Genomic DNA, 13,105 nt, shown 5'->3' with positions numbered 1-13,105 from the left:
TAACACACGTGCACCAATGTAAGCCTCACTTGAATATCTTTGTAAATTATAGTCACTACCTAATGAATCCTATTTACTACAGTGCATTGATAAACATAGCTGACATTACTCAATCTTCCCCCTTGTAGTCCTGACCTCTATTAAAAATGCCCCTAAATTTTTTGCCATCTAATTCTTCTTAAGACTTTTTCTCCTCTGTCACTTCTGGATAAGAAAAGTTTACTTCGCCATATTTGTGATAAGACTATGCAAAGTTTAGTCAGTTACTATTAACAGATAAGAGTCACTTGTAAAACTGGAGAAAAAATGTTACACCATTGCTTTCAAAACCGACAACTACAATATTTAAGAAAATCCTATTTTATAAAACAAATAAAACCGCCTTTTCTCCTTAAGACATATGTTTAAGGGAATACAAACCATAAAATTGAAAACCATATTCACCAGAATTCTTATTTTAAAGAAAATAAAATTTCGCTGTACCATTCAATGAAAGAAATACAAACCTCATGATGTTTCCAAAGAGATTTCCTATGAGACACAGTGAAGAGAGTGATGCCAACCTAATACAAAGAAAATGATTTAGGTCTAATCAATAACAGAGTCACAAATTAAACTAGTCCATGTACTTTAAGCTGTTAAGAGGACTGTCTTCAGTGATTAAAGTTAAAAAGCAGTGTCAATGAGAAAAAAATTACAACTGATGCCAAATGTTTATAGCAATGGAAAACACTGGCCATCAACCACATAATAAAAACTACCAGGTACTGGCATTAAGTGTATTATTCTGTTTTGGGCAAAAAACATATCTCCTAGCATGTCTCCTATTTTATTGTGAAAAATATATGAGAGGAATATGAGAAGGATAAAAATAGCCAAAGGTCAAAATCAGGAAAAATTAAATCAGTATAGCATTGTTGACAGTCAACTTGCTTCTCAAATACAGGGTCATAATCCCCTACCATAAACTATTGTTTTGGAATGTGTCTTGGAATTCAGATTTTGAAAATGTATTATTTAACACCCCCAGAGAGTTCTGAGGCAGAATTTTGTAATTAAACACATAAATGTTTCAGCAGCAACACATATGGACACTGATATTAAGTGAGACAAATAGAGTTTAAATATCTTTTGTTAGCTTAGGCAAAGTTTTACCCAGTGAACTTGCTACAAAATTATGAAAAATGTTTTGAATTTAAGCACTTTCTGGATTTCAGATTGTGAATACGTATTTATAGATCTGTACTTCAGATTTTCAAAAACAAACAAAACAGAACAAAAACATTAATAGATAACAGCTGTAGTTGCTCTAGATCAGTGGTTCTCAACCAAGGCGGGGAGGTTGGTGATATCTGTCCCTTGGGGGGACATTTGGCAATGACTGGAGGCATTTTTATTGTCACAACTGAAAGTACTACTGGCATCTAATGGGTAGAGGCCAAGGATGCTTTCTAAACATCCTCCAGTGCACAGCAACACCCAGCCCTGCCCAACCAGGAATTACCAGTCAAAAGGTCAATAGTGCCAAGACCGAGAAACCCCACTCTGGGTCACTGTTCCTCCAAGTGGATCACTCAAGGCTGGCAAATGCATGCTTAGGGCATCTGGGAAATTTTTACCATGGTTTCTTAATTTCATTTTCATTTTGATGATAATTTTTAAAAGATCATTATAAGTATATTCTGGGTCATTTTTACCATGAGATTGAAGTTCCTAAGTTTGTATTTACACCTCTGATTGCCAAAGTGATAAAACATAAAACTTCAAATGTGTTTGCCTGCACTTTAAAAAGGAACTTAAATTGGTTAGGAATTGCATAATAAAATAAACATATTATCAGTATTAATAAAACATGTATTTCAACCATACCACACTTTTCTGATTTTTCAAAGCTCATTTCAGGTATTATTTCTCTGTTCATGATTCTACAATAGTTGGATTAGATATCTACTTAATGCACACATTCTTTATATGAGGATATAAAAAATATATGGAGTATATGTCAAAATAAAAAGCAAAATGCAAAATAATAAAATTTGAACCTCAGATTCTATCTTTCCTTAGTTAAATCCCAAACCACTGGTTTAGTTTCATCTAAATGGTATCATAGGTCTCTTTAATGTTGCAAGTTTGAAACTGTATTTGTTTTGTCACTTTATATTAATTTTGTAGCTGTAAAAGAGCTCTAGGCTTAAGGAGTTCACACCTCATTTCATGTTTATACATGTTTAAGTGCTATCACAGTAATTTAAATTATCAATGAGGCCCCATATGAATTTTCTTTTAAATGGAACTGATGTTTTATAGAATTTATACAGTCTTCTGTGGGAATTTCAAGCCTATACCTAGGGCATAAGAGGAAATCACATGGTCAAAATTACCAGCAAAGAGCTGCTATATTATTGAATTAAGTGCAGACTACATGGTTTTATGTATATGAGAATACCATAAACATCTCTAATACCTATGAAATTTGAAAACCAACATGAACAAATGTATAATTATATATTACCAAGGCAAATTCAGAATAGAAAATAAATCATTAACAAGATAAAATCAGTAGTTAAAATCTTTCTACAAAGAATACCAAATTTACTCTTTTATCATCACACCAGTGCTTCTTAAAACTTTAATGTGCATTTGAATCATCTTAGAATTTTGTTAAAATGCAGATTCTGGTTTAGCAGGGCTTAATAGTAGGAATTCATACTATATATACTCAATATGACCTTTATTATTTATTGAGAACTCCCAAAGAACGAATACAAAATGTTAAAAATCCTCATCTACCTCATTTACTTATATAGAAACTATAAAATGGCTAGGATATACTACATTTGTTCCAAAATTTAACCACAGTATAGATGTTGGTAACAATTTCTCAAAGAAAGAAAAAAAAAGAAAGAAAATTGATACTACTGAATAATTACTTAAAGAATGGAACCAATAAAGACAGCCTCAGACTTGGCTACTAAAAGCAGCTTTGGTAAAATAGTGCTTAGGCTAGAAAATAAAACGAATAAATTAAAAATTGCCAAATAATTATTGTTGAGTCTTATTCATTTAAAAAAAACCCTAATTTTAGATAAAGTTAATGGAATAAATTAAGAAAAGCGCAATTTATTAACTCTGAGTATAAGTAATGAGGTAAAGGGGAATAGATTTAAATATGTTGTTTTATATCTCATTAATATATTAATACTACTAATGCTAATATATTAATGAGATATAAAACAACATATTTAATATTAATGCGATATAAACATATTTAAATCTATTTCTATATATAAAGAGATTATATACAGAATTGTATTTATAATTATTTTTCTTTTACTCATATGTTTTAAATCTTTATTAAAACAAGAAATCTTTGGGTAGAAATTGTGTTACTTTTTGACTTGGAATCTTCTCTTTGGACAGATTTGGACACAGTTTACACTAGGAAAGAGGCCATGGCTTCTCAAACTGAGCACCTGCACACTTACCTTTCGACAATGACTGTAAATGTAGCCTTCCACGTCGACACTAACTGCACTTGTGCATTCGTCCAAAATGGCAAACTGGGGTTTATGATAAAATAATCTTGCCATCTGAAGCATAAAAAAAAATTTTTTGTGTAAAACACAGGCAGAGACCTAAAATTAATAAGCCGAAACAAACTTAAGTTAAATATGCATTTGCAGTCTTATAAATCAAAAGTATAAAAATTATTCTAATTCAAAATATCTACTTCCCAGAAATAGAAACAATATAAACATAACTGTTTTCACTGTCATCCTGAACAAAGGGAAAAATGTACTTCATGGGAAATATTAATTGCTCAGAGTAAAACACAAAACTTAAGACTGATGAGAGAGGGAGTTTCAAACTAGTATTAAAGAAAGCTCACTAAACAAATAAGATTACAGAATACATATTTTAACCAAATCTCAGAATTCAGACTAGATGACTCTGATGCAAAAAGGTCTCTATTTTAAATATTTTATTGCTTAAGTAATGGTACCAATTACTATTCTCACCAATAATTTTTTATTGTACCTGTTTTATATCCCCATTGTCAGTTCTGGTTGTGCTCATTTTTTTAAGCCTTTGCTAATTTTATAAATGAAAATTAATATCAAAAGTATAGCATACATTTCTTTGACTATCAGGAATGATGAACATTTTCCCACATTTTTGTTCCCATGTATTTTCTGGGGACTGTTTATTCTGATCTTTTGTGTAACAGATATTCCAATTTTTGTCATCTGCCCCCTGAAAAGATCTCCATGTTTAAGACCAGTGGGGCAGTCTTCTATCCTTAATTTATCTTCTCTGCAACATTCTCCTTAGAAGACCACTCCATCCTTCTTGAGAAAGTGATAGTGAAACCATGCACGTAAGTTTCCTCCTACTTCTGAGGATCCTTTTTCAGTTTCTTTTCTAGCACTTTCTCCTCCACTTGACCATTAAATACAGGAGCTCCTTAGGGCTAATTTCTAGATCTCCTTCTCTTTTTCCTGTATTCTATCTCTCAGTGATCTCATCCAATCTTCTGATTTCAAATAGTATTTACATTCTATAAACTTGCAATATGCATCTCTCACTCATACTTCTCTATTTCCAGATATATAAAAATTTCGGCCAGGCACAGTGGCTCATGCCTATAATCCCAGGACTTTGTGAGGCTGTGGCAGGAGCATTGCTAGAGATCAGGAGTTTGAAACCAGTCCAGGCAACACAGGGAAACCACATCTACACTTAAAAAAAAAAAAAAAAAAAAATTAGCCAAGCATGATGGTGTTCACCTGTGGTTCCAACTACTCAGGAGGCTAAGACAGGAGGGCTTGAGCCCAGTAGGTCAAGGCTGTAGTGAGCTATGATCAGGCCACTGCACTCCAGCATGGCTGAAACAGCAAGATGCTATCTCAAAAAACAAAAATTTAAAATTTGACACATTTAAAAAATTAAAAATAAAAATTCCTATTCGAGTTTTTACTTGGGTATCTCACAAGACTCTCAAATGTTAAAAGTCTAAAACTCAAATGTAATTTCTAGATTTTCCCTCTAAAATCCATTCCCTTCCCTAATCTTGAACACTTCAGCAAATAAACTATCAAACAGTTGTTCCAGCTAGAAAGCCAGGAGTCCTCCCTGGTCTGGTCCTTCCCTTTTCCTCTTCCCTTTCACTCTCCCACCACTATTTTTAGAATGAACTAAAAAGTCCATTCAAGTAAGAAATGTGAAGTTTCAAGTTCACTCCCTTTTCCTCATCTCCACAAACATGCCCTTAGCCCAGAGCACACTCATCTCCTGTCTGGATAGACTACAAGTAAGCTCCTACCACTTCTGCTGCTCCTCTCCAGTCCACTCTCCATATAACCAGAGAACATCTTTCACACATGTCAATCAGGGAACTTCACTCTCTGGCTTAAAACCTTTCAACAACTTCCCATTTCACTTAAAATTCAAACTCCTTACCATGGTCTACAAGACCTGCACGATCTTATTCCTATTTACTCTAACCTCAACATTCTAGCCAACACCACCTCCTCTCAACTGCTAGGAACAAGGTGCCTTATGCCTTAGAGGCTTAAGCACACGTCATTCTTTTCGTATGTCTTAAATGCCTTACTCTGCTCCTTAGAGCTTTCAAATTTCTGCTTATAATGTCATATTCTCAGGCAATCCTACCCTCATCCCTAACCACAATCCAAGTGGGTCCTTTCTGTAACACCTCTGAAGCACTTCATATATTGTGAATTGTATATTTGTCTTTGTCTACCTGCCTAAGCTATAAGATTTACAAAAGCTGGGGCAGAACATGGTGGTTCATGCCTATAATCCCAGCACTTTGCGGGGCTGAGGAGGGCAGATCACTTGAGGCTAGGAGTTTGAGACTAGCCTGGCCAACATGGTGAAACCTTGTATCTACTAAAAATACAAAAATTAGCCAGTCATGGTGGCGCATGCCTATAGTCCCAGCTACCTGGAAGGCTGAGGAACAAGAATCGCTTGTACCTGAGAGGTGGAGGTTGCAGTGAGCCAAGCTTGTGCAACTGCACTCCAGCCTGGGTAACACTCAGCCTGGGTGAGACTCTGTCTCAAAAAAAAAAAAAAAAAAAAAATGCAGAAAAGCAGAGACTGTTTTAATCACTACTACATACTGAATACTTATATATGGGTAGCATTCAAATATCTAATAAATGAATGACTAAAATAGCTTTCCACCTATTTGCATGAGGTGAGGAAGGGGAGGCAGCAAGTATAGACTATGAAGAAGTTCAACTGTGCAGAAAATGAAAGGTACAGACCACAGGGAAGCTTTGGCTAAGGCTGAGTTTGCTTTTTAGATCAAAGAGACCTGAAAAATGTCTTTCTGCAAGAGAAGGACTAGAAGAGGTTAAATGTAGGTGGGGGCTGAGGGAGGGGACATAACTGAAGGAAAAGGATGTGATAAAGTCAGAAGACAGAGGGTCTATAAACATAGATGGAGATATTAGCCTTTCTCAAGAAAGATGACATATCTTCCACAGACAGTGGAAGTAGGAAGGTCAGGACAGAGCAGCACACACTTAATTAAGAGGAATGGTTATCTGAGGGCATTCCACCAATGTCTCTCCTCTCTGCTCCCAAAAGACTCTGTGCATACCTCCCTCCTCACACTTAGTGCATGACATGGACATTTTCTCATCACGTGTCTCTCTCTCCCACTATGTTGTCAACTACTTAATGCCACAATACAAGAAAGTTGTAAAGCAGGAGTGTCCAATTTTTTGGTTTCCCTGGGCCACATTAGAAGAATTGTCTTGGGTCACCCATAAAATACACTAACACTAACGATATCTGATGAGCTTAAAAAAAAAAATCACGGCTGGGTGCAGTGGCTCATGAGGTCTGGAGATCGAGACCATCCTGGCTAACACAGTGAAACCCTGTCTCTACTAAAAATACAAAAAATACAAAAAAATTAGCCGGGCGTGGTGGCGGGTGCCTGTAGTCCCAGCTACTCGGGCGGCTGAGGTAGGAGAATGGCGTGAACCCGGGAGGCGGAGCTTGCAGTGAGCCAAGATCACGCCACTGCACTCCAGCCTGGGCAACAGAGCAAGACTCCGCTTCAAAAAAAAAAAAAAAAAAATTCACGCCCACAAAAAATTCTCATAATATTTTAAGAAAGTTTATGAATTTGTGTTAGCCTGCATTCAAAGCTGTCCTGGGCTGCATGCATCCGTGAGCTGCAGGTTGGGCAAGTTTGTTGTAAAGTGAATAAGCATATGCACACTGGAGCCATACTGCTTGCCTTAAGCCTGACAAAGCCCCCACCATCAGCTTTAACATTTACTAGCTGTCTTTGCTTGGCCAGTTACTGAACTGTACAGAAGTGCAATCTCCTCTGTAAAATGGGGCATTTCGGCCAGGCGCAGTGGCTCACACGTAAAATCCCAGCACATTGGGAGGTCGAGGCAGGCGGATCATTTGAAGTCAGGAGCTTGAGACCAGCCTGGCCAACATGGTGAAACCCCGTCTCTACTAAAAAAAAATACAAAAATTAGCCAGGTGTGGTGGTGCTTGCCTGTAATCCCAGCTACTTGGGAGGCTGAGGCAGGAGAATCTCTTGAACCTGGGAGGCGGAGGTTATGGTGAGCTGAGATCGTGCCACTGTACTCCAGCCTGGGTGACAGAATGAGACTCTGTCTCAAAGAAAAAAAACAAAAACAAAACAGGAGGGGTGGCATTCCCAGTTCTTACCTCACAGGACTGCTGTGACGATGAAATGAGATCACCTGTGTAAGGTGCCTGACATACTGTCTGTCATCTATTCAGCACTCAATAAAAATTAGCTGTCATTGAACTGAAATAATAGCCTATCTTCTTTGAGAAGTAGAAGGCAAGTTATTCTGCCAAGTGCGGTGGGTTAAGTAATGGTGTAGAAAACCCAAAATTGGTAGTTTTAAAATGATTGTCATGAAAAATGAGAGGAGGATAAAAATAAGTAAAATGATTGCTAAGCCATGCTGTGAGCCCATCTGATGTTTTTTAGCTGTGCTCAGAAGAGTGGTTAGAGAAGTGCCAAGGCAAAGAACTGCCAAGGCAAATAATTGGGTTGGGATTTAGGTAATAGGATGACACAAAAAGTGGGAAAGGAAGTTAAGGGGAAGGGATGAACTGTTCATTCCTTAAGAAATATATCTTATCTCCTATAGGCCATGCCCTGGATTATGAAGTCTGTACTGGACAGTAAAGAAGGCAGAGACAGAAAAGGACTGATCAGTTGTAAGAAAAGGGAAGGATCAATATTCTAGAGATCTCAGGGAATTTGAGAAAGGGGCATAGTCGCTTATGGTTAAAAAAAAAAGATTTACAAAAATGGATTTAAAAAAACACTGAAAATTTTATAACAGTGGTATCTCTGGTAAAGGGGTTTGGCCCAATTTATACTTAAATAAATATTCCACTTTTCTATCATATATACTTTTTCATAATTCAAAATAAGAAAACTCATTAGAAATTCATAAGAAAACTCATAAGAAAATTCATAAGAAACTCATAAGAAAACTCATAATTCAAAATTAGAAAACTCAAAATAAGAAAACTAAATAGAAGAGCAAGAAAAAATGGAGTGGAAAAGGTAACTTTTGGTCAGAAACACAAGATACCCCAAATTGTGACATTAGCTGGAGCAACCCTGGCTGACTCACTGTTCTAAGTGGCTAGGCCTTTTAGGTCTGTTCTTCCTAAAAATTATAATACCTATATCCCCCCCAACTTTCTACTTTGGTAATTTTCAATCCTACCAAAAAACTGAAAGGACAGTAAAATGAACACACATATACACTCTTGACCTAATTTCACCAATGTTAATATTTGTAGCGTTAGCCTTCTCCTTTCCCCACTCTGAAACAAAACAACAGGCTCTCTTTCACACATCACATTCAATTCTCCAGACATTGGCTTACACAGAACACACCCTGCCAATGGCTTAGCCATGCTCCAATTATATATGCAGCAGTGTCACAGGTGACCTTTCCCCATCTCCCAAACACTTGTGTTGGATCATCTGTTTTTTGTTTTTTTTGTTGTTTTTTTTTTCCTTTTGAGATGGAGTCTTGCTGTGTTGCCCAGGCTAGACTGCAGTGGCGTGATCTCAGCTCACTGCAACCTATGTCTCCTGGGTTGAAGCGATTCTCCTGCCTCAGCCCCCCACTGCTCTGGGCACGCCTTTGAATTCCTAATCTTCAAATAAAAATTATCCCCTCTGTATTTTTATACCACACACACAGAGTTCCTTGGTTTAAGTACATTCATTATTCATTCTCTCAGTTTCCATCGTATTCATTTCTGAACCATATGCTTCCATTTTCTCTGAAGACATAGCACAGAAATTTAAAGTTGTTTTGCAGTTCTTGATTTGCAGTTATTTCTACAGTCATCTTCTAAATTGACTCTAGAAATGCCTAATCATTTCAAATTTTCACTTCTTCAGCCTAATTTCCATTTTGAATATAGCTATTATCTCTCCCATTTATGATTCATTCTTCACACTAGATTCATCTCACATCACAGCACTAGCCAGGCAAATCACACTATTAAGTTAATATTAACCTCATGTAGAGTGGGTATGATTTTGGGAAAAATAAGCTGCAAAATCAGGGACTTGGAGGTAACAAAAAGGTGGAATATAACCTGAATATAATGGGTCAGAAATTCTGCCATAAGCCAATTTCTTTCGCTTTCTTTCCTTAGCTATAGTTTTCTCTAATCTCCACGAGGCTAATACTCTGCAGCGGGAGAGGAGAATCTCTTGCTTGGATCTATTCAAACTATGGAATATATCGTTAAAAAAATGACTCTTCATGAAGTTGCCCCCTTGACAAGGTAGCCAAACTACCGCTTTTAAAATTTTTATTTATTTATTTATTTTTAGAGAGAGGATGTCCCTCTATTGCCCAGCCTGGAGTGCCATGGTGTGTGATCACAGCCCACTGCAGCCTCAAACTCCTGGACTCAAGCAATCTTTCCACATCCCAGTAGCTAGGACTATAGGCATGTGCCACTACACCCAGAAAATTTTAAAATTTTTTTGTAGAGAAAGGGTCTTGCTATGTTGCCCAGGCTGGTCTCATTCTTCTGTGTAGTGTTTAGTGCATATTTTTGGTTTGGGACAAGTTTAGTCATCCTAACAATTAAAGTAGTTTCTTTCAAATGCTTGTTTATATTAGGAAAACTTAAAAATTCTAAGTAACTTTAAGTAGTGGATACCGAACCTTGAAACAAAACACACATATAGTAGAGGAAAAGGGCAAGAACAGAATAAAGAAATCTTATTGGATCATTTCTAATACCTTCAGCTATTTCAGAAAGAAAAGTCTGAGTGAGACAAAAGAGATGTCTATAGGGAAGAGACATGAGAAGAAATTTCATAACCCAGCCAGGATTACCTTATATCCCAGGACTAATGAGTTACAGAGTTTCTCTGAACTTTTAGAAAAATGGATTACTGGTATATAGTTGGATCTGCAGCTTTTCCTTTCATAGGTACTGGCAGGATTATTTATGAATTTTTCAGAATTCCAAATTTACATGCAAGTTAAAGATTTTCAAGCACTTTTATGATAATTTAAACTAATCCATACTGAAACAGCTGCTGAATAAAAAAATATAAGATGAAACTTTGTATCCTGATTAATCAAAATGCTGGAACCAGTTGCATTCTTGTGCAATTTCTTCAGAGTATACTTACTGCCATTCTTTGCTTTTCTCCACCACTCAGTACATCCATCCAATCCTGAACGCTGTCCCAGCCTCCTTCACGTTCAAGGATATGACCCAACTGGACGTTGTCTAAGTATTCCTTCAGTACCTTTCAGCAAAATGATTAAAGGGAAATCAAACTTAATATAAGCCAACATTCTAAATCTTGGTTTATTTTTTAAACTGGAATCACTGTAATTCTATTATCTGTACCACTTAAAAGATACATTTCAAAAAAGAATGTGGCACAAGGTAGCCCTGAATCTTTCAACTCCTATCTACACTAAACTTGACAAAATATGTCTAGTAGCTTAAAAAGAATAACACTATTGTACATAATAAAAGGATGATGGCAATGAGAAAACAAACAATAGTGCAAAGGTTAAGATTAACCTCTTTTTAAGCCAAGGGATTATCATCTTACCTCAGCTTAGAAAATCATAATTAATGGCTTTGGAAGGCATTACAGATTAAGATAAACTACCTGGCATTTAAAATACTTAATTGATTAAAATAAACAATCTGAAATGGAGTATTTTCAGTGGATCTAGGATATAAACGTTTCCTTACTAAGTCAGATATTCCCTTCCTTTTCTGATCTTCTCGTCCATCTGGATATATCACTTGGTCTCGAAGTGTTCCAAGGGTCATGTAAGGTCTCTGACAGTAGTAGAGCAAAAGTCATTAGAAGAAACATTAAAAAATAAATAAACAAAAGGATCTTTAAATCAAAGATAACTCAAGCTAGGTCTTACTTGAGGAACATAAAATAACTTTCCTCTCTCGGGTTTAGTTAGACGTCCTCCAAAAAGAGGCCATAACTATTAAAAAAAGAGAGAAGGGAGAAGAACAATTGTAAAATTTGCAAAGTGGTAGACAGTATGGCAAAATAAGACTGCAAAATTTTGAGGCCAACTTGTACTTACTTCACCAAGAACACGGAAAAGAGAACTCTTTCCGCAGCCATTAGGACCACAAATTAGAACATTAGCCCCAGATTGAACCTGAAAAAAAAATCAGTCTGTGAAGTAATTAAATCAAATTAACATATACTCAGTGAACATTTCCTTAGACTCAAGTATTAATAGCTCCTGGCTAATTATAAGCCTTCTATTTGTCTGTAAATGTAGCATTAGGTAGAGCAGTAAAGAGGTATTGTAAAGGAACCTTTTACTTTGTTTACTTCCAATTCTTACCATTACTTTTTTTTTCACTTAAAAAATTATTATTGCTGGGTACGGTGGCTCACAGGAGGATCGCTTGAAACTGGGAGTTTGAGACTAACCTGGGAGATGAAGTGAGACCCTCATCTCCACAAAAAATAAAAATAAAAAATTAGGCCGGTGTGGTGATGCACACCTGTAGTCCCAGCTACTCGGGAGGCTGAGGTGGGAGGATTGCTTGAGTCCAGCAGTTCAAGGATGCAGTGAGCTATGATGTCACCTAGGCTGACAGAACAAGACCACATCTATATACATGTATGTATAAATAAATAAATAAATTGACTGATATCAACTTAAGATAGAAGAACTAAAGTTTAAAAAACCGAGAATTCTTGAAAACAATAAATACATGTGTATATACAGTCTCTCTTAAAAAAATGAAAACATACTCTATGGACTGTTCTACAACTTGCTTTTACTATTTAACAATATATCACAGACATTCTTCCAGGTCAGCATATTCAGATTCCCCTATTCCTTTCCTTTAATGCCTCAAGCATCTTCCTATAGGGGGAACCCGCCCCTGATAATTCAATGTTATTTCACGTAGGTTCTTTTCTATTTCCCTAAGTGTTGGCCAGTCTGAGAAATAAAGGGAAAGAGTACAAAAGAGAGAAATTTTAAAGCTGGGTATCTGGGGGAGACATCACATGTCGGCAGGTTCCATGATGCCCCCCAAGCCACAAAACCAGCAAGTTTTTATTAGTGATTTTCAAAAGGGGAGGGAGTGTATGACTAGGGTGTGGCTCACAGAGATCACATGCTTCACAAGGTAATAAAGTATCACAAGGCAAATGGAGGCAGGGCGAGATCACAGGAGCTGGGCAAAATTAAAATTGCTAATGAAGTTTCAGCACAAATTGTCATTGATAACATCTTATCAGGAGACAGGGTTTGAGAGCAGATGACCGGTCTGACCAAAATTTATTAGGCAGGAATTTCCTCATCCTAATAAGCCTGGGAGCACTATGGGAGACCAGGGCTTATTTCATCCCTTATCTACAACCGTAAAAGACAGACATTCCCAGAGCAGCCATTTCAGAGACCTCCCCCTAGGAACGCATTCTCTTTCTCAGGGCTGTTCCTTGCTGAGAAAAAGAATTCAGCGACATTTCTCCTACTCGCTTTCGAAAGAAGAGAAATATGACTCT

At 36.6% G+C, this 13,105-nt stretch overlaps 2 protein-coding genes across 9 annotated transcripts in view; one reads left to right on the top strand and one right to left on the bottom strand.

Moving 5' to 3' along the window:
- The window catches only part of ABCD3 (ATP binding cassette subfamily D member 3), a 134,202-nt gene that overhangs the window by 2,987 nt on the left and 118,110 nt on the right, over positions 1 to 13,105 (bottom strand). For all 8 annotated transcript variants that reach the window (XM_050778140.1, XM_050778102.1, XM_050778112.1 and 5 more), the window contains 6 exons: positions 11,658 to 11,735; positions 11,487 to 11,552; positions 11,302 to 11,391; positions 10,721 to 10,840; positions 3,486 to 3,590; positions 507 to 563 (listed from right to left, as the gene is read on the bottom strand). In XM_050778140.1, coding sequence (XP_050634097.1) covers positions 507 to 563; positions 3,486 to 3,590; positions 10,721 to 10,840; positions 11,302 to 11,391; positions 11,487 to 11,552; positions 11,658 to 11,735 — 516 coding nt within the window. The remainder of the gene's footprint in view (positions 1 to 506; positions 564 to 3,485; positions 3,591 to 10,720; positions 10,841 to 11,301; positions 11,392 to 11,486; positions 11,553 to 11,657; positions 11,736 to 13,105) is intronic.
- The window catches only part of LOC126947599 (protein FAM136A-like), a 151,197-nt gene continuing 144,487 nt past the window's right edge, over positions 6,396 to 13,105 (top strand). The window contains exon 1 of the mRNA XM_050778398.1: positions 6,396 to 6,399. The gene's annotated coding sequence lies outside the window, so the exon portion shown is untranslated. The remainder of the gene's footprint in view (positions 6,400 to 13,105) is intronic.

Source organism: Macaca thibetana, chromosome 1, assembly GCF_024542745.1.
Source record: "Macaca thibetana thibetana isolate TM-01 chromosome 1, ASM2454274v1, whole genome shotgun sequence".
NCBI classification, from domain to species: Eukaryota; Metazoa; Chordata; class Mammalia; order Primates; family Cercopithecidae; genus Macaca; species Macaca thibetana.
The sequence above is the reverse complement of the archived record's forward strand: the minus strand, read 5'-3'. Positions and strand labels throughout refer to the sequence as shown.